Source organism: Sinohyriopsis cumingii, unplaced genomic scaffold, assembly GCF_028554795.1.
Source record: "Sinohyriopsis cumingii isolate HCF-2022 unplaced genomic scaffold, ASM2855479v2 utg001180l, whole genome shotgun sequence".
NCBI lineage: Eukaryota > Metazoa > Mollusca > Bivalvia > Unionida > Unionidae > Sinohyriopsis > Sinohyriopsis cumingii.
This window is the reverse complement of record NW_028315969.1, coordinates 255,188-277,738: the sequence shown is the minus strand read 5'-3', so window position 1 is coordinate 277,738 and position 22,551 is coordinate 255,188. Positions and strand designations below refer to the sequence as shown.

Sequence of the window (22,551 nt, the reverse complement as noted above, 5' to 3'; positions counted from 1 at the left end):
TAAAAGTTAGACATTTCAAGAAATGCAACAAAAACTGTACATTATAGAACAAAGAAGAACATTTGGACAAACATTGTAAAACATATATACATAGATGGAACCAAATTATGTAAACCTTGCAAATACAATTAGAGCTCAATGTTAGAACTTATAAAATGTATTCACAATTAGAACAAAATGATTTTAAAGCTATAAACAGAACAAGAACCCAATGATCCCAAATGTGTATTGTAATAGCACTAATTTTCACGGCATACCAACTTGTGTGGATTTCATTGTTGCCTCAAACCATGAATTTAAAGACACAAAGAAATTTTAGCCACATATGATAAGAAAGACCCCACCAACCATTTTGTCTTAAAAATCAATTCTGTAGTCAAGAAATAAAAAATAAATAAAATATTAGTTTGTACATGTATTTTATTTTATTTTAATCCTTAAGAAAAGAATTATTATGCATTTTACATTGTTGTAATGCACATTACATTGTTGTAATGCACACATATCAGTAAGTACCAGATAGCTATAATTTGCACTCACTACCATAACCCTTTACCTCATAGAGTGTATGACTTTTAAGCCCTTTGATATACCTGTAGCAAAGTTACCCAGTGCAGTGTGCTATAAATAGAACATGTGTTACCTATTTGACTCCATACACATAGGCCTGCTTTATGTATAGAAAGTTTCAAGAGTAAAATCCGATCGTTATAGCTGAATAATTATTTTTCGCAGAAGAAGCTTTTATGTGCTTTAAAATCTTGAGAGAACTCGTTCACCGTCAAGTCAGTGAAGCTGCATGACCAAACGTAGCTGCCATTTCTTATACACGAAATTTATAAGTTCTTGTCTGCGTCTACATCACTAAATCATCTGAATTTGATAATTTATAAAAACTGCTGCCTACATCAATAGATTCTAATCATGAAAACTCAAGAAAGTACTGAATGACATCTGCAGCCTCCATTTCGGAGAGTGGAGAATATAACCCAGTTACTTTAAATAGCAGATTTTGACCAGATCTTAAACAGCGACCACGTGATCTGACATAATGGTCATTCACAACAATGAATACAGTATCACACAGGGGTTTCCCCCTAAAAGTGGCACTATGAAAACCCACTCATAATGGCTGATCTTTACAGAAAATGAAGTAGAGGCATCCAAAGGTGCTTACATGAAGTAAACGGTTAAACAAAGATACTGTAATGCAAGGAAGGACAGAGTGAAACAAGTATATATTCAAATGCTAGCATGACTAAGAATGAAAGGAAGAATAATACATAAATCTAGTATATGAATATTTGGTGAATTACTTGCTCAAATCCATTTTTCATTCCAGTAAAACTGTTGCTGACAAATTTAAATTTCTCAACAAAACATGTATTGTTTTATTCATCCATTTCTAATCCCAATTAACATGACTGTAGATCAATATAACTATTGCTTGGGCACAATTACTAATGAAACACTAGATACAGGCACTAGTTACAGCAGAGTGTTGAAGCTCACACTTCAGTGATTTTTTAGCAGAACCAATTAAAACCAATTTCTGGTCCAGTATTCTAGTGGTTAGAGCATCAACCTCATATGAAAGTGGTCCCAGTATTGAATCACGGCTGATCTATCTTAATATAAAAACATAATAAATAAATAAATTGCACCAAGAGCTACATCAATTGACATTCAACATAAAGAACTTGCCTGGACAGGACAGACAGTGGGCAAGACAAAACATGCAAAAGAAGTTTTAAGACACTCCCGCCACCATGAGCCTTCCTACCTATGGGTGAAATATGGTGGTAGTAACATGAAATCACAGGGGGAAAGTCAACAGTCAGGGCAGAAGGGTTCCAAGATGAACTGAACGGCCAAATATTCAAGACCAGGATGAGCTATAAAGTAATGTGGATATCAGTTTTGGTCTACAGCCTTGACAGGGATGGGCTCTGCCAGGTTGCAACTACCCATGATGCACAAAGGATAATGAAATCACAATGGATAGAGTTCTCATACCAGATTCGGATGCAGCCAGGTTATCAATGACTGTGCCATTTACTGGACTCCAGGACAGAGGTGATAAGTATGCAAGTGGTACACCTGCCTTCAAAGTTCAGGCAAGAGATAACATCACCATGTGAATGTGAAATGTCAGGATATTAAGACCAGCTGGAAAATTCAAGGAGCTAACCCATTAGATGAGAAGATACCATTAGCACATGCTTGGACTATGTGAAATGCACCGAAGAATTTCAGAGAGAGATCAACAGATGAAGGATGCAGGATTTACTTCAATGGGCATGAGGACAAGCATGAGCATGGAGTCAGATTTATGGTACATTAGGACATTGTGAATGTAGTCAAGAGCTGTCGATCAGAGTCTAACTGGATGATTACAATCCACTTGAAGGCATCCTCTCTTTGACATCACCATCAAAGAGATTTATGCCCCAACATCTAAAAACTTAACGATTAGGAAAGTGGATAACTTCTACAACCAGCTTCAAACTCTCATTGAACAGACACCCAAGAATGATATTCTAGTTATTCAAGGAGAATGGAATGCCAAGGTAGAAGATGCACAGGCAGACTGGTGAAAAACCTACAACACCCTAGTTCTAACAAACACCCTTGGCCCCCACAAACTATCTAGAAGATGGACTTGGCACAGTCCAGATGGAAAATATCACAAGTATGACTATATCTTGGTGAGAAAGTGCTTCCAGTCTAGTGTTAACATTGCCAGAACACACAGCTCCCCAGGAGCTGACATAGAGCGCAAACCTGCTGATGATGACTATCAAATTTTGAGGAATGCCAAGAAGCCAAGAAAGGTAAAGATAAGGTTTGAACTTGAAAAACTTGCGATTCATGCATGGCATAAGGCTCTGAACCATCAATAGGTGGCCACAGGGTGATTAACAACAGGATTAAGAAGAGTTTAAAGAAAGCAAATAAAAGCTGGATAGAGGACCAATATAAGGAAGTCAAGAAAAGCCTGAACCAGATTAACAGTAAAAAGGCATCACCAGTTGGTGAAAGACCTGATAGAGAATCAGAGGAGATATATACCATGATCCAGGAGAAGTCTAGTAAGATTCTCATAGAAAATCAAGAGATTCTTAATGGATGGAATACTGTTCAGAGCTTTACAACCACGAGACTTCTGGACACCAGGCTGTATCGAACTTTCCATTGACCACAATAGAGGTTGACCACCCAATCCTCAGGGAAGAAGTAGAGGCTGCAGTAAAGGCATACCAGCAGAACTTGTTCAAACAGGAAGAACCTCCATGATAGATATCCTCACAACACTGCAACAAAATCAGGAGAATGGCCCACCACACAGACCCAGTCTCTGATCATCACTTTTACTAATAAATGGAATCTGAAGCTGTGCCAGAACTACAGAACAATCAGCCTCATCAGTCACCCAAGCACAGCTGTGCTCAATCATCCCCAACAGAATGAAACACACTCACCTTACCTGTCAAAGACAATCCTGCAAAGCACAGTGAGAAGAAATAGAAAAAAGGAATAAAAATAGAAAAAGGCAGACAGAAGTGGCGATGGGAAGATACCATCAAAGAGTGGTCAGACAGGGACTTTGCAAAGTCCTAAATAACAGTGGAAAAAAGGGCAAAATGGAGAGAGAGTGTCAAAAAGTCATCAATGGCACCTTATGACAAGCCAGGTTATGGCTGAAATTGGAAACAAAATGAATCAATCAACAAAGTGCCATCCAAGTCTGCTGGTACAAAACAGATGTTTATATATCAGGCAGATGAAATTGCTAATTAAACAAGTCCAGCATTCCCAAAACCACAGATAATTAGATTTGATCTTTCACATATTTTCATCAGAGCCACAATTATCCATTTAGGTTGAATCATCTTGATTAAGTTTTATGTGAAGTCTAGTGGTTGAAGTTAGTTGGTACATGAGACAGGCCAAAATAAAGGAGTAATTTCATTGTTTTTCAATTTAATTTGCATTTTTGCACTTTGATGGGCTCAAAACAAATCAGATGCTGACACTGCTTGTTAAATGCACTGAACAGAAGGCAGCTGGTTGCATGTTTGATTCACACGTGGAATAAACACATGCCAAGCAGGTTTAAGTTGAATTTGACCACTTTTAAGCCACCGTGTTAACACCATGGTTATCTGAAAGTGATTGAAGATACAACTTTTTTTTCAGTGATTTAAGGAGATCATACACGTGCATTTTATTAACTAATCAGAGCAGTGCTATTGACTGTATCAGTTCCATTTTGTGTTGAGTGTAAGTGATTGATCTTAACAGGTGTCTGATTTGTTCATACAGGTGATAGTATTGTTGTAACAATTGAAGCGACAGCCATTTGTTTTTGGTATAGTTTTGTTCTTTTGTATTATTTTAGTTTGGGTATTTATAGAGTTTAATCAATGAAATGAAATACCTACAAACTTTGATATGCAAAACTACAAATTTAATTACCCATGATTGTGTCATTTTTTTGTAAAACAACGAAAACTGAGACCTATAAAATACATGACAATTAGACCCAATGATGTCAAACATATATAAAATGAACAGAGCATAATGATGTCAAACCTATATACATGAATAGAACCCAATGTCAAACTTGCATATAAAATTTTAACCCAGTGATGTCAAATACATATGCACAATTGTAACCCAATATCCATCAGTATGGAATCATAAGAAATCAAATAATCCCCAAATCCTTGTATTTTATCAGATCTTAAGATAAGAATTAAATAAGTGTGTATTTTACTCCCTGATTTAGAACTAATTGTTAAGACATGAATCATGTCTTTTGGACTACAATAAATGGCTGAGTAATCAAGACTAATTTGAGGTGTGTTTGATTATATGGCATTACTAGTGTTTTTACAGTGATCAAATAACATCATTGCAACCATGCATTACATATATGACATGTAACCCAACTTCATAGCTTATACTGACTGAAAAAAAGGGTTGTACATACAGCAGGAGCAACACTCGGACAACTCTGGGCTAAAGCTCTTAAGTTAACTATTTTGTGTAATCTAAATGCATTAAAAAATTTCCTTACGAGTTTTTAGTCAATTTAGATGTGTAAAATATGCAAATATAAAGCTCTATTTATATCAGTATCTTTTGCTTAAACAAACCTGGTCTCCACGTTTAAGACCTGCATCATAGGCTTTAGAAATCTTTTCCACTTTTGACACAAAGATTCCGTATCCTCGTTCCTGACCACCCAGAACAGAAAAATGCAGTATTTCTTCTCGTGTTGCTCTTGTTAGAGTTATTGTTCGTGACCTAGCTTTACTTGCACAAGCCAAGTTTAATAATCTCAGCTGTCCAGACATTCTCTGAAAAAGCCAAAGTAATGCAGCTTAAGTCAAGATTTTCATGCAATGTATACTAAAATCACTACTATTAAAATCATATGAAGAATATATTAAAATTAAAATGCAAGAGAATAATATGTAATAAGTCTAAATATTGTCTGCAAGAAATGTCTGCATTAATGAATTAAGTATTTGCAATTTAACGAGTTTGGAACAATCCATGATTCTGTATACCTTTTATGTTAATATGATAATTGCTTTTACCTTTAGGCCACTATGATAATTACTTGTACCTCTATGTTACAACGATAATCACAATTTTTTTTATATTACATTAATTACACTGACCTTTATGTTACAATAGCAGTTAAATTAACCTTTGTGTTACTATGATAATTACATTAACTTTAATTTTATTATAATTACATTTACCTTTATGTTACTGTGGTAATTAACTTACATTCATGTTAATATAACAATTACATTTATTGACAATATAAAAATGTCCTCATTTAAATATGCAAGCACGGCTTTAAAAATTAAAAATAAAATTGTATTCTCAGATTTTAGTGAGACCTACACCCAAATGAGGACAAATGTACCAAGATTTGTTTCCATGTCACACAAAGTATTTATTCAAAACAGAAAATGCATCCAAAACAAGTGTTATTTTTTTCAGTGTTTCTTATGACAATAAGGTACATTTAATGAAACAACAAATGGAACAATGGCCCTCCACAGTGCCTAAAATGTGTGTGTGTGTGTGTGTGTGTGTGATTTAGATTTTTTATGTATCTTTAACAATTTTTCAGTCATGTCTCTACGATGTCTGCAGTGTGACAGTTTATAGTGATGTCTAGCACTGGGGCATCATGCCACAGACATGTAGCATGATGTCCCCACAGTCACATTATCCTGACACCAGGCCGACCAGTCCTGACACTAACCACTTAATGCTGAGCGCCAAACGAGGCAAGCTGTTAATACCATTTTTATAAGTCTTTGGTATGACTTGGCCAAGGTTCAAAACAACAACCAGCCACATCTGAGGCGGACGCTCTAACCACTAGGCCACTGGAGCGGTGCCATGCCTAAAATGACCTAAATGCATAACTTATCCAAGGTGTGATGGACTATGAATGGATGCACAGACAAAGGTAACACTATATGGCCCAAGCAGTAACATGGTAGGGCACAAAATGCATCACTACACTACTTAAGTTCATTACACATTTCCTTTTCCTTTACACATTTTTTAATGAAATCCAGTGTGAAAGTTAAAAATTCAAATACACCAAGACTATCTTACTTATGTCAGGCACTAACTTGGACACACTATATAAATAAAAATCACCATAGGTTATGTTGTATTTGCTGAAAATATTTGCATTTAAATGAAATAGCTGGAATATGTGGTGTAAGTGACCTATCCCAAACTGATCACATCAAATCCCATTTGGTTTGTCCTCCCATCCAGAATACAGGAGGCTGAATTCAACAAACATTTTATTTTCTGTTTAGGCTTTAATGCTGCTTCTATTAAATATAATAACATTCCTCAACTTAGCAGGACAAATCTGAAACAAAGGGTGATTTTCTCTGGGATTATAATAAGATGCAATAACGTTTGATTCACTTATTTAGTGTAGTAATACCTAAATAAAAGGTGGCTGACAAACCATTCAAAGAATTACTGCCAACACATATTTTTAATGTGTGTGTGTGTGTGTTTTGGATTTTTAACACAGCTTTAAAAAAAATTCTGTCATGTCACTGTCTGCAGTGTGGAATTTATAGTGATGTCTAGCACTGGGGCATCATGTCGCAGACATGTAGCATTATGTCCCACCCAGTCATGCTATCCTGACACCAGGCTGACCAGTCCTAACATAAACTCTTAATGCTGAGCACCAAGTGAGGCAGCTGCAAGTACCATTTTTATAAGTCTTTGATAGGACTTGGCTGGGGAACCTGTGCCCTCCTGCATTCAAGGTGGATGCTCTAACCACAGTAATGGTGATTATATTTGATTGCAGATCTGTGTCATCTGCATAAATCTGAAAGACCATACTGCTCAACAGTTTGCAATATTAAGATGTTTAACGGTTCGTCTATTTTAGTAATATCAACCATATTTGATGACGGGCTGGCATTATTTATATAAATTTCAAAGGCCATTTGTGTAAGGATGTCTAATTTAATAAAATACAGTTTAGTGGTTTCTAAGAAAGATGTTCTATCTTTAGTAAAAGTGGCTTTATCTGATGAAGGATCTGCATAAAATTGAAAGGCTCTTAAGTCGGGATACTTTCTGTTCAAACCAGTCAATTTTTTTTAGAAGTTCCTGAAAAGATGTTGTGTTTTCTACTTTTAGTAAATATCTAGTAACAGTAGCCATATCTGATATCAGACTGGTTTTATTTGTAAGAACCTGAGAGAAACTTGCACCAGGATGCTCATGGTTGGAACAACACTGGAAAAAGTTTTCTGAAGTAGTTTTCAAGAAGTTCTGAAGGTTTTTAAAGAGTGCTTTTTCTAATGTAAATTGAACTTTTTCATATGTAACTTTGTATATGTACAAAAGAAGAAGGAAAACATAACTGCAGTACAACAGAAAAGGGATGCTACAGATCTGGTAACTACCAGTGTCATGTATCGTTTTTGATTCACCCAGCTTTATCCCATTTTGTTCTTTATTTTGAGAAAACATGTAAATAACTAAATTCTGAATTTTAAAAAAATTATGTAATTTATTCATATGAAACTACTGTATTTCCTCAGATAAAGTCAAGGAATTATAATAGTTATTATTATTAAAACAAAGCCTTTAAAAGAATGAAACCACCGTTTTTAACATTTAAGGTGTTTTCACAGCAACCCCTAAAATTCAAGGATTTTCATGGGTATATAAACCATGTTGCTACCTGCGACATCTGGTTGAATTCTGTGGAACAATTTCGGAGAAAGGTATATAATGTTTTAACTGACAATGCAGGGCAGTTGAAGGACTGGCTCAGATGAGCTAAAAGATGTAGGATCATGCTACATATTAATGAGATTTCAAAAAGAAAGAAATTCTAGCAGATAAGTGAAGCAAAATATCAAATCCATTAAACATGAAGCATATAGAATATGTTACAATGATGAAATAGAAATGTTTTCAGTCTTATGCTTGAGGAGAACATTTTTATTCCATTTTTGATAACATAGTGAAAAAATTATTTAAATTAACAAAGAAACTGTCAACAATATCAAAAGTAATAAATTGTAAGTTACAAAAATAGAAGCCAAAAGCAAGGATTCTGAAATAACAGTGTGAAACTAGGAAGCCAAAAAAATTAAAATTATTCTCTCACTTCAGTTGGAACAGGTTCAAGTTTTAAGAATTAAATCCATTGTCTTGATTTCAATCTGAACAAATGTTTACTAGGCTAAAGCAATTCAGACAAAATGTGAAAAAAATGAACATCCTGTCTGAGTGTCTTCTCCCATTTAGAACTGCCTTTTTTGTAATACTTTTTAGAATAATCATTCTAGATCAATTCAGACTTACATAAATTTCAATGAATTATTAACCCTCAAGGATATGCCGCATGCTCATCATAGAAAGTATAAAGTCATCCCAGATGTACAATTACATTGATTCCAAAAAAAAAAAATGTTGGCTGAAACTTCAAGAGATCTTTACTTACTGATCGACAGAATTGTTCTAGTGATTTCTGTAAATACATAAGCATCAAAATTAGTCTTTGATGGAACAGGTATATTGCTTTCCATTCCTTTTCTCTTCAAAAACTTGAGAAAAGATTTAAAATTCTTTTTGTTTGGTTGAAAATGCCTTATATAAACCATGTCTCTTGCATCTAAAAATTATTTTCAATCAAAAATCAAATTTATACAAACAGTAATGAAATTACAATAAAACTTATTTGATACTGAGTGTGATTTGGATTTTAATTTAGCTTTAACAATTTTCAGTCATATCACTAAGATGACTGCAGTGTGACAGTTTATAGTAATGTCTAGCACTGGGGCATCATGCCACAGACATGTAGCATGATGTCCCACCCAGTCACATTATCCTGACACCAGGCCGACCAGTCCTAACACTAACCTCTTGATGCTGAGTGCCAAGCGAGGCAGCTGTTAGTAACATTTTTGTAAGTCTTTGGTATGACTTGACCGGGGATCAAAACCCACGACCTCCCGCATCCGAGGTGGACGCTCTAACCACTAGGCCACCGGAGTGGTCATAATTTATACATCTCTTCCCTCCTGCAGTAAATCTGATCAGCCATATCGTGTGTATGTCAAGCCATGTACAAATTTTGTATCACCAAATATACTTGTGTCTCAAGCCATATACAAATTAATTTAGTATCACCAAATATACTTGTGTATGTCAAGCCATGTACAAATTTAGCATCACCAAATATATTTGTGTGAGGCCATATACAAATTTAGTACCATCAAATATACTTGTGTATGTCAAGCCAAATACAAATTTAGTACCACCAAATATACTTGTTCATCTAAACTGCCTTTTAGCCAAATGTATTTCATGTTCCTTGTGATGTCTGGAGATAAAAGGTTTAAATGTCTACAGTATTAGACCAGTCTTCTGACTTTAATATGTTAATAAATCCAACATGGACCTTGCTGAATTACTTACTTCTCTCTCCAAGAGCTGCTCAAATGCTTCCAGGAATTCACACATATCATTGTCCGTCTCAAAATCATTGAAGTGATTATTCACCCACAATAGAACCACCCGAGTCACCTGAAATACATGAATTAAGGAGCTGAATCTACATGAACACATGGATCTAACTAGCAAGTACAGAGGCCCCTTATACTGAGTATAATCACATCACATGGTTCCTCATTCTAAAAGAAGATGAATACATGATTCTAATTAGCAAGTACAGAGGCCCCTTATACTGAGTATAATCATATCACATGGTTCCTCATTCTAAAAGAAGATGAATACATGATTCTAATTAGCAAGTACAGAGGCTGCGTATACTGAGTATAATCACATCACATGGTTCCTCATTCTAAAAGAACATGAATACATGGATCTAACTAGCAAGTACCAAGACTTCTACCAAGTATAATTACATCCAGTGGCATTCTAAAAGCAACCTAAATATATGGTTCAATACATAGTCCCCTTCTAGTGAATATAATTACATCATGTGGTTCCTCATTCTAAAGCAACATTAATACATGGTCCTAATTAGCAAGTACACAGACCCCTTCTACTGAATATAATTACATCCAGTGGTTTCTCATTCTAAAGCAACATTAATACATACAGTTCTATATATACAGATCCCTTCTACTGAATATAATTACATCATGTGGTTCCACCCTCTAAAGCAATATGAATACATGGTTCCAACTAGCAATTACATATTCACCATGGGGCCCCGAGTAGCCGAGTGGTCTAAAGCGCTCTCCATTACGGATCACTGCCATCTCACCTCTGTCTGCATGGGTTCGAGTCTCGGATTCGGCCAATGTGGGTATGTGAGAAAACTTGCCAGTAGCTTCTCGAGGGTCGGTGGTTCTTTCTGGGGATTTCCCAGGTTCTTCCTCCACCGTTAATACTGGCCGCCATGTATAGCCTATCGTGTGCTGAAAAATGGCGTTAAACAACAACAACAACAACAACAACATATTCACCTACTACCGAATAAAACTGCATCCAGTGGATGCTTATCCTAAAGCTGTTCAATGGAACAACAAATATGTATCATGTGACAGGCATGAATTTCAGCAGTGTAAAACCATTATAATCATGTTCTATCTGGGACTGTGTGACACTGAAGTGCATTAAAATAGGGAACACTGCACATAGATGTATTAAAAGAGACAGAAACAACATGGTCCACAGAACAAATCTGTTGTGTCTTGTGCAAGATAGAGAGCTCTTACTCCTCCAGGGCTGAGAGTTATAAATGATATTACTTCAGCTGAGAATTAACAGGCAAGGTACAGTTATTTCATAATGGGAAGAACTTGTACTCTTGGTAACTTTGTTTCTTAGGAAATAATTTATGGTCCCAAAATAGCTTAGCCTTGTGGGCCAAGTGAGTTGAACACCTTTGTTGGCCAGAACCTAAACAACCTGCTGCAAAATTCTGAAGGGTTTTGAGAAAAGGTCATGTATATCAAAATGAGAGAAATTCAGGGATTAACCAACATTCCTCAAACCAGTTTCTTCCTGGCACCCTCAAACCAGTCATTAAAGTTTGTTGCAGAACTAGGCAAGAGTCATCTGGGAGGCAAACAGCAAGACTATTATACAATTCTACAGAGGTAATATCAGATATGGTGACCCAGCTGTATCTTTTAAACAGGCATCTTAAAGCATAGTAACAAGTTCTTTTGTTGTTTTGATTTTTGGGTAGAGCTATGAGATTATATAAGAAGGCTTTGTATTAGGCAGATGAAAGAAAGATAACAGAAGTTAGAGTATATGACTTTACTGATTTCCCATTAGAGATGGTAACAACTGACCTTTGCCCTGAGAGCTGGGACCTCAAACCACTGTAATAACTTGCTGCATAGCTCACTGGCATTGGGTAGGAAGGTTCTGTAAGTCAGCAGGAAATCCTCAACAAAAGTTGGATCCACCACTGAGTGATCTTCCACAAGCTGCTGCATTAGCCGCTCTGGTGTGCCCTGCATAAATTAGATTTCATTAAAATAAATGATCTCATCTGAAATCAACTGGGACTAGAATAATATAAAAATTCTGTCCTGAACTGAATTTAAAAAAAACATATTGCACAAAATTACAAAATTATGCAATATATTTACTATAAAATTCCCAACATTTCACACAAAATGGGATCTGTCCTGCAGGCCTTTTGCTCTGGGCTGCTAGATTAGGGGTGTTTAAAGCCTTTATCTATTATCATTGTCTCTTTTCTTAACCTGCCCATATATTAAAACTCTCAAACCATCTTTCTTTCTGGTTTATTAGTGATCCCCTTGGAAATTCAAAAGTAATACACATTCACCATTTGCCTCTTTAGTGTCTCCTTGTGAATTTAGAAACAATAATGTGCACTGTTTGGCTCTTTAGTCCCCTGGGGAATTCTGAAGTAATGCCTATAGACAATATGGCTTGTTATTGTCCCCTTGTGAATTCCTAAGTAATGCCTGTTGACTGTTTGGCTCTTTTGTGTCCCCTTGTGAATTCAGAAGTAATGCCTGTTGATGGTTTGGATCTTTTGGATCTTTTGTGTTCCCTCCCTTGTGAATTAGATGTAATGCCTATTGACAATTTGGTTTGTTACTGTCCCCTTGTGATTTCAGAAGTAATGCATGTTGACAGTTCAGCTCTTTAGTGTCCATGTGAATTCAGATGTAATGTATGTGAACTGTCTGATTCGTTAGTGTCCTCTGTGAATTCTTAATTAATGTATCTGAATTGTTTGGCTCCTTAGTGTCCTCTTGAAACTTCAGAAGTAATGTATGTGTACTGTTTTGTTCTATAGTGTCCCATTCTGAATTCAAAAGTAATGCATGTTAATAGTTTGATTCTCTAGTGACATCTTAAGAATTCAGATGTAATGCGTGTGAACTGTTTGGCCCTTCACTGACCCTCTGTGAGTTCTAAAGCAATATCTGTTGACAGTTTGGCTCTTCAGTGACCCTTTGTGAATCCTTGAATAATGCCTGTTGACAGTTTTATTTACACAAACAAGAGACATTTTGAGACGACTTTTCCCTGGTTGCCCACATTTGTCAAGACTTACTTTTGCTAGTACCCTATGGCAAAGAATCCTCAGTTTATTTTATTCATCATATTATGGTTAATAAATCTGAAATTATGCAAAGGGGCATAAATGTTCAAATGATCTTCAAAATGTCATATTTATTATATTGAAAGTTCATTTATATATGACAAAGTTTGAAAATAATTTTTACAATGATGAAAATTAAATGGTATGAATTAAGTGATTTGTAAGTAATCTGATTATTTGCTGATAATAAGATGGCAATTAATTTGAATGTATCCATAAATTATGCTCAATACTGATGTACAAACATTTATCTATTGCAAAAGATTCTAAGCAAAGTTTATATAAAACACTGATTTATCAAGATCTAAAAGAATACTGCAGTATATTTTGTCAGTCTTAAATTGGTGTTCAAAGTTATGAAGTTATGTATCCTCACCCTTATCACAATATGCCCTTTTCTATTGCCACCATCAAATTCCCTCCTTTCTGTAACCATGACAACTCGCCCCTTTTCTTCATGCCTTTGTGTATTTTCTTCTCCCTGTAGAAACAGAAGCATCTTTTACAACCATGTGCATTAACATGGATCTTATGATAATGGTTGATGGAGGGTGTCCTATGGCATGTGATGTGCACTATCATCTAATAACAATGGTTGGAGGGTGTCCTATAGCATTTGATGTAAACTATGATGAATCTAATAATAATGCAGAGCTGTGCACCCCTTTTTAATGCTTTTCAGTATTTTCAGAGATATTTTCATTATTTCATGCCACCTTTCAGTATTCTTCACAAGTGCACACCAATAGTAACGCACAACATTACTGATGCATCTTTATTACATCTTGTAACCAAACTGTCAATACAAACAATGATCCATACTGCAAAAATGATGGAAAATATTTCATATTAACAATATTTGAAACCTATAACAGTTGAAAATAATTTATTAATGATCATCAGCGTTGAGCTTAGGGTTGAAGGTTACAGCAAAGCAGTGTCAGGTTCAGTGCCACATGTATGCTGGAATGAGGATTATTGACTTGTCTTATTTGTAGGCACTTTTCAACAATTGGGAACTGCTTGCTCCTACTGCCATCTGATGAAAGTGTAAAGGCTATAGTCTGCATCCTCTCATCCTTTGTTGTGCCTTTCCCAAAGTCTTCACAAGAGCAGTTGCTTTCTTTCTGCCACACTTCATATCTGAAACTTAAATATAGAAATTGTAATTTGTACAAGATACAGGTTATGAGTTCACACCATAACTATTCAAACAATGGTGCACTGGTATGGTGAAACTGATTCTATGTTAGAATTTGTAAGTTTTAGCAAATTTGAATAACTAGCTGGGATTAAATTTAACAGGTGCCTGGTACCAACTGCGTATGTGTGCTTCACTTGGTAAAAATACATGCATACAAGGTTTTATATTACTGTAATTGCCTGGATTTGTAAGCAAATGTCATAAAAATAGATAAACATGATATGAAAGAAAATAAATAAATATCTACATACCTGCAGCAATTTTGCTATCTGGAAACATAAGTTTGAAGCCATCACTCAAGGAATCAGCTGCTGCTAATGGCAGATTGTGGTAAGCGATGAGTTCGCACATTATAACTTCAGCATGAGTCACACGCAGTGGGTGTTCATCGCAGTCGGTTGAACGGTTTGTATTTTTGTAAAAGAATGATGTAATTGGAGCCATTTGTCTAGATTTGTTGATCACTTTATGCTTCTCCGATTGTATGTGGCGAGATATGTCAATCCTGCCACCACTCCTAATTGATATATCAGTTTCACACAGTTTGCAGAAGGCTAGTCCTACAACGTAAGACACAGCACATGTCTTACCATCCAAATAACAGCCTTGTATAGCATGTTCCGATGTCAACAACATTGGAATGAGTAATCAATGTTTCAGGAACATCTCACACACTTGGCAGCCTACATCGACACTCTTCCACTAATTTATGTGTAATTAATAGATACTTACTGTGCTGTCTTTATCCTGGTGGAATGAAAATATGATACTAGCAAATGGACGCATTTTCATGTTCCGTTTACATACATTTGAATTTGTTGTAATGCGACGGTAGTCGAGGTATGCCGAAGTAAGTTCAAGTAAGTTCATGTTGGGGATATGTTTCTCGAACGAAACAAACCGTTGCTTACAGTTCCAATAGGCATAATATATTTTTATTCGTTTCGTTAAAGAATAATATTTCAACTTAACCCAATTTTGGCATTCCCTGCATTCATCGCTTTTCAGCCAACTGAAATGTAGGCCAATGAAACTTGAAAACAGGTCCATTTCTTTCGTGAGAATTTGAATTTATTAGAGAAAAGACATCAGAATATGTAAAGTCTGACTAAAACATTATGACTTTGCTTTGTAGAAAAGCATCCTTATTTTAGCTGTCAGTTGTGTGAAATATTCCTGAAAATTTGACTTAGTTAGGCTTTAAGACCTTGACACCCACAACATAAATATCAGCGTCGAGGTCTTACATGTAGGACTAGCAGAAGGCATAACTATCGCCCTTTCTGCTGGCAGAAATGAACAGTCAGCTCTTGCTGTATGATGTGAGAAACTGCTTTACTCTTCACTTCGTGTCGTTGATTGAAGTTAATTCTTCTTCAGTCACTCTCTTCCTCATAGATGCCATTTCAAATACATTTCCTGAGCCCCGCTCAGCCATGATGCTGTTTACACTACAGATGCAATGACAAAGAAAAATGACATGCACCATTGCAGAGCATTTTGCACATGACCCTTCTATTTAATACAGAGCTAACTATGGCAGGTTGCTGCTGCTTTATTTTTGTACTTCTTTCCTTTATTTTTTTGTACCTGCCAAATACAAAAATTTCCATATTTTACCTCGCACAAAACTGGATTGAGCTCCTGAAGTCATATTTCTGTATTTGACATTTTTTCCCGTACTAAATATGGAAAAATACAGAGGGTGCACAGGTCTGATAATGGTTGGAGGGTGTCCTACAGCATGTGATGTGAACTATAATGAATCTAATAATAATGGTTGATGGGTGTCCTATGGCATTTGATGTGAACTATAATGAATCTAATAATAATGGTTGAAGGGTGTCCTATGGCATTTGATGTGAACTATAATGAATCTAATAATAATGGTTGATGGGTGTCCTATGGCATTTGATGTGAACTATAATGAATCTAATAATAATGGTTGAAGGGTGTCCTATGGCATGTGATGTGAACTATGATGAATCTAAAATAATGGTTGGAGTAGGTCCTACAGCATGTAATGTGCACTATGATGAATCTATTAATAATGGTTGGCAGTCCTATCACTTATTACATGTATATTGATGAATCTAATTATAATGTTGGAGGAGGTCCTATGGGATGGGATGGGATGTGTACTATGAAGAATCTAATAATAAAGGTTGGAGTAGGTCCTATGGCATGTGAAATGCACTGTGATGAATTTAATAATAATGGTTGGAGAAGGTCATATGGCATTTGATATGCACTGTGATGGATCTCTTAATAATGGTTGGAGGGAGTTCAATGGCATGTGATACGCATTGTGATGGATTTAATAATAATGGTTGGAGTAGGTTCTATGGCATATGATATGCACTGTGATGGATATAATAACAATGGCTGGAGTAGGTCCTATGGCATGTGATATGCACTGTGATGGATCTAATAACAATGGTTGGAAGGGGTTCTATGGCATGTGATATGCACTGTGATGGATCTAATAACAATGACTGGAGGAAGTCTTATGGCATGTGATACACACTGTGATGGATCTAATAATAATTGTTGGTGTAGGTTCTATGGCATGTGATATGCACTGTGATGGATCTGTGTGTGTGTGTGTGATTAGGATTTTTAATGCAGCTTTAACAATTTTTCAGTCATATCACTACGATGTCTGCAGTGTGACAGTTTATAGTGATGTCTAGCACTGGGGCATCATGCCGCAGACCTTTTTGTATGATGTCCCACCCAGTCACATTATCCTGACACCAGGCCGACCAGTCCTAACACTAACCTCTTAATGCTGAGCGCCAAGCGAGGCAGCTGTTAGTGTCATTTTTGTAAGTCTTTGGTATGACTCGACCGGGGATCGAACCCACAACCTCCTGCATCCGAGTGTGATGGATCTAATAACAATGACTGCATAAAGTCTTATGGTATGTGATATGCACTGTGATGGATCTAATAATAATGGTTGGAGTAGGTCTTATGGCATGTGATATGCACTGTGATGGATCCAATAACAATGGTTGGAGGGGGTTCTATGGCATGTGACATGCACTGTGAAAGATCTAGTAATAATAGTTGGAGGTAGTTCTATGGCATGTGATATGCACTGTGATGGTTGTTGTTGTTGTAGGGTTTAATGCCATTTTTCAGCACACGATAGGCTATACATGGTGGCCAGTATTAATGGTGGAGGAAGAACCTGAGAAAAACCCTGGAAAGAACCACAGACCCACGAGAAGCTACTGGCAAGCTTTCTCACATACCCACATTGGCTGAATCTATGACTCGAACCCACGCAGAGGTGAGTTGGCAGTGATCTGTAACTGAGAGCGCTTTAGACCACTCAGGGCCCCCACACTGTCGTGGATCTAATAATAATAGTTGGAGGGGGTTCTATGTCATGTGACATGCACTGTGATAAATCTAATACTAATGGTTGGCGAAGGTCCTATGGCATGTGATGTTCATTATGAAATTTGTAATTTCTGTACTCTAGTAAAATCTGTTTAAGAAGAAATGTGATATTATGCAATACAGATTAATGGGTTTTAAATTAAAAATACTGGATGAAGTTAAACATGCTGACAAAAAATTGCCAATACTGCATCAAATGACCCTGTTATTTTTCAGATTTTACTGGGTGAAAGTCATGGGTCTCAAGTAATCCTTGAGTTACAGCCAGCAGGTACAAGCATATTTCATTAGCCACTAAGAATGAGACCTCACATGAAAAGCATGCATCATGCAGTTCACAGCTCATTCACATGTACAAAACATAGTTGACATGCTCAGAATAACCCATTAAAATATAAAAATGCATATTCACCATATTACATGTGACTTCTTGAGATAGGTTGTCAAATTTCAATGCAAATGTGTGTGTGTGTGTGTGTGAGTGTGTTTGTGTGTGATTTGGATTTTTAACATAGCCTTAATAATTTTTCAGTCATATCACTATGATATCTGCAGTGTGGCAGTTTCTAGTGATGTCTAGCACTGGGGCATCATACCGCAGATGTGTAGCATCTTGTCCCACCAAGTTACATTATCCAGACACCAGGCCGACCAGTCCTAACACTAACCACTTAATGCTGAGCGCCAAACGAAGCAAGCTGTTAATACCATTTTTATAAGCCTTTGGTATGACTTGGCTGGGGTCTGAACCTGCAATCTCCTGCATCTTAAGACAGACGCTCTAACCACTAGGCCACTGGGGCAGTTTCATTAAGATGGAAAGTCTACCAAGGAATAAACATGTTTATTCCTATTCTAAGGGCCATCTGAGAAGTCTAGAATATATAGCATGGAAGACTCTGTGGTCAAAAACAAAAATACTTAACCCTAGTAAAGCCAAAAATGTAGGCCAAAGCGACATTCTTTATTTGTAAGGGTTCTGCACTGACAGAGATGCATCCAATTATCAAGTTTCAATATTGGAATATAAACATCAACCAATAAATGAATGTTAAACTAAACATTTCATGAAGGTCACTGAAGCATCAAACACAGGTCACCAAGACCTCTTCTTGCAATAATGACATAGAATTTGTCAAGATGCATCCACATACAAAGCTTTATGATTATAAGTAGCATAGTATGTAAACAGCATACAAAACTCTGATCATGAATTAATGTAAAAACTTAACCAGAAAACTAAACTTTTGGTCACATTAACCTGATTTAAGGAGTGTTTAGTACTCATTAGGCTGCATCCTCTCATCAAGTTTCATGACTTCAGGTACAACTGATTTTGAGAGGAGGCCAATAAATCTATGCTGTCATGAGCTGAAAGCAAAACTTAAAACAAACCAGTAAAATGTGAAATGTTGGTCAGAGTGATCAGAGTGATCTTGCTTTTGTATGGGTATCATACTAAGAGAAATGCATACAATCATCTAGTTTGAAGATTCTGGTGTGAACAGTGCTTGAAACACAAGTCTAACAACTGAAATAAGGTCATAGTACTCATTAAGATTCATCCCATTACAAAGTTTCATGATTATAGGTTGAGCAGCATGTATACAAAAGGTGCAAATAATTTATTCAGTCATGAGCCAAATGCAAAACATATTTAACTTAAGTTGTTAAAATGTACAAGGTAGGACACAGTGAGCTTATTCTGTCATAGGGAAGATGCTTACAATCACTGACTAATTTCAGTATAAACTCAGTTTGAGGAAAAAAACAAAGTACAGAATTCATTATCAAAATCAGTGAAGCATACAAAATAGGTCACAATAACCATATTTTATTTTGGTATTGATTAAGTATGCAATAAAACCACCTAAAGGCAAAACTTTAAAAAATGTACAACTAATGTTCATATACACCGCTCCCTCGATAACTCACGCCCGGATAACTCGCGATCCCGCTTATAATGCGGTGTCCGTCTTAGCTCCCGATTTTTTCCAGAGAAAATGTATTTAAAATATCTTTAAAATATGCTGAACATGAAAAAATTACGATAAGAACTGATAAATTAAACCTTGATACATTGCTCGTTTTATCATCGAAAATGGTGATTAATGCCCGTAAAAATATAATCCATATTTTGAAATTTTCAAGTTCTAAAGAAGAATTAATTTCAGAGATCTCGAAAACGTTTAATTACGCGTATTTGGACGCCAATTTTTGATCTGGGACGCAGAAAATCACTGCGGCGGGAGTCCTCCGTACGCATGTAATAGGTGTGCGGGAAAATTCAAAGATTTGCCGGTCCTGTTTCAACCACCTGCTTTGTGGGAAAATGTGTTGATCAGTTAACTGTGCTGATATTTACAATGACAGAATTCAGTGACTGAAAGACTCTTTGATGTACTGTTGCCATTTTATAAGAGTACATTAAAAAAAAAAAAAAAAAAAAAAAAAAAAACAAAAAAAACAAAAAACAAAAACATGATGCAAGAGCTAGGCGGCTAGTTCAAAGGCTTTGACTAGCGGCCGAGTGAGAAAATGTACTGATATTTAGTGATTGACTTCAGAGGCAGAAAGACCCAGTTTTAAAATCCTAGCGAGACCTCTGTTTAAAGATATCATATATTATGTAAGTTTTTATGATAAATAGTTGTCAGTATACTGTAAATAAACAGTCTGGTGAAATAGCGATCAATGAAAACTTCTGGTAAATGCTAACAGGTGGCAACAGAGAATGAAATAAACACCAATTAAACGTCTTCCTGTGTGAAAGGCACGTTCTAATCCTTTAATTCCATTTCAGTGTAAACATTATAATCACAGCATATTATGTTCATTGAAAACATGAAAAGAGTCAATCGACCGTCACATCGAAACCCGTGAGTACTTCTGTGAGAACCTAATTACATGTACATGCCGGCTTTGTTTTGATGATCAACTTGGGGAAGTGTTTGTTGCATTAAAAAAAAATCGATTACAAGAGACCTCGGGTGCTGGATTAAAGGTCTTGGATCTGCCTTTGACGTAAAGCAAAACAGTAACAGAGACAACGACGATGATAGTGACTTCGAATGTTTCAGTGAAACTGATGTCATTAATGCCGAGGCTGTTTGGGAGAAATTCGCACAGACTCATGGTCCTGAGATAGGCGTTTCTCTTGATGATATGGAGGAGTGGATTTGTGCTGACAATGATTGCCCCACAGCCGAATACATGTCAGATGAAACTATAATTATTTCTATAGCGAACAAATTTGCAGCAGAAGACGATTCTAACTGGAGTAACACAAGTGTTGAAAGTGATGCAGACGCAGATGTTGCACTTCCCACTCCTCTGCACAGGAAGCAATCAAATATTTTGATATTGCCATAAGGTGGCTGGAGAGCCAAAATGTTGACTATGTAAAGCTCATGCAGTTGAGAAATCTGAGGGATTTTGCTTGGCGGCAGAGAAACCAAGGAGTAACACACACACAAAAAAAATAACTGATTTTTTCAAAAAGTGAATTGATATTTGTCAAGTGTGGCACAAACGGCAAGTATTAACTTGTTCTAATTTACGTTGTTTTAAATTTGTAGACCAATTAAATACGTCTGTACTGATTAACCCTTGTTTTTTTTTGTTTTCCATTTTACTTCTATCACATTCAAAAATATTTATCTATCTATCGTTCGATCGACACTCTTTCTCGAAAAGAGTCAATCTTTTGTATATAAGAAAACAACTAATTTGGATCAAACAATAAAACTAGAATGTATCCAATTCAACATAAAAATTAGTGACGTAGTACACAATGTGTGAAGTGGTACACATGTTAAGCGAACGGAAACCACATGGAATGTTTTCGATGATCGCCTCAATATACTGTAATTTATCCTGAAATTAATGTTGTCCTACGAGGAAATAATAAAATACACCGTTATGAAGAGATATTTATTAACATTTAATCTCAGAACGATTATAAAGTGAGTATTCAACAGTATAATCTGCCTACCCCCCCCCCTTATTTCTCCGTTATGTCGTCAATCACTTTATTGGTTTTGGACTTATTTTATAAGTCCCTCGATAACTCGCGCCTCACTTAATAGTGCAGTCGATGTTTCTGGACCCCAATGTGCGCGAGTTATCGAGGGAGTGGTGTATGTTCAAAGTTAGCCCCACTGCCCACTCTTCCACTGATGCTGGAATACTCTCTAATGGGTAAAGATTCATCAATTATCAACAACAATGAACTATCATGTCATTTATTTTTGTGTCTGAATTTTCATGTTTAGCAAAAAGTTATATTTTCTTAGGTAATTAAATTCATGGATCAAGGAAAGGGTTCTGTTGTTTATGCAAAGGATCATTATTCATTGGATCTTTAAATATGGTTTGTAGCCACTACAAAATCCATAAAGCTGGTACAACATGAAAATTAGTAAATTCAAAAACCCACCTTGTGTAGAATCTGATAATAATCTTCCTGAGCAATACAGACAAACTGGCAGTCATCAACGAGAGTGTGCATAGTTCCATAATGGCACTGCTTCTCTACAGTGGGCTTAGTTCCAAAGCTAAAACAACAACAACAAAACATCAGATATCTTATGCAATTATCTATAAACTTACATGGGAAAATGAGTGTAGTGAAACTATCATCATAAATGAAAATTTATTAATCATGAATAGAAAACTGTGTAACTCAAAAATATGTCCTACACGGAAATTGTGAAAGGTGTGATTTACTTCCTGTTCGTAGGAGATCCATGGATATCTTATAAATAATTCT

General features: G+C 36.1%; 1 protein-coding gene across 13 annotated transcripts in view; it reads right to left on the bottom strand.

The window, feature by feature from the left end:
- LOC149772737 (rap guanine nucleotide exchange factor 6-like) overlaps nucleotides 1-22,551 on the bottom strand; it is a 314,757-nt gene that overhangs the window by 77,456 nt on the left and 214,750 nt on the right. For 10 of the 13 annotated variants that reach the window (XM_089947349.1, XM_089947357.1, XM_089947356.1 and 7 more), the window contains 6 exons: nucleotides 22,219-22,336; nucleotides 13,542-13,646; nucleotides 11,871-12,035; nucleotides 10,018-10,125; nucleotides 9,038-9,064; nucleotides 5,163-5,366 (listed from right to left, as the gene is read on the bottom strand). In XM_089947349.1, the coding sequence (XP_089803475.1) occupies nucleotides 5,163-5,366; nucleotides 9,038-9,064; nucleotides 10,018-10,125; nucleotides 11,871-12,035; nucleotides 13,542-13,646; nucleotides 22,219-22,336 (727 nt within the window). The remainder of the gene's footprint in view (nucleotides 1-5,162; nucleotides 5,367-9,037; nucleotides 9,065-10,017; nucleotides 10,126-11,870; nucleotides 12,036-13,541; nucleotides 13,647-22,218; nucleotides 22,337-22,551) is intronic. The other 3 variants (XM_089947353.1, XM_089947355.1, XM_089947362.1) reach the window with 1 other exon arrangement.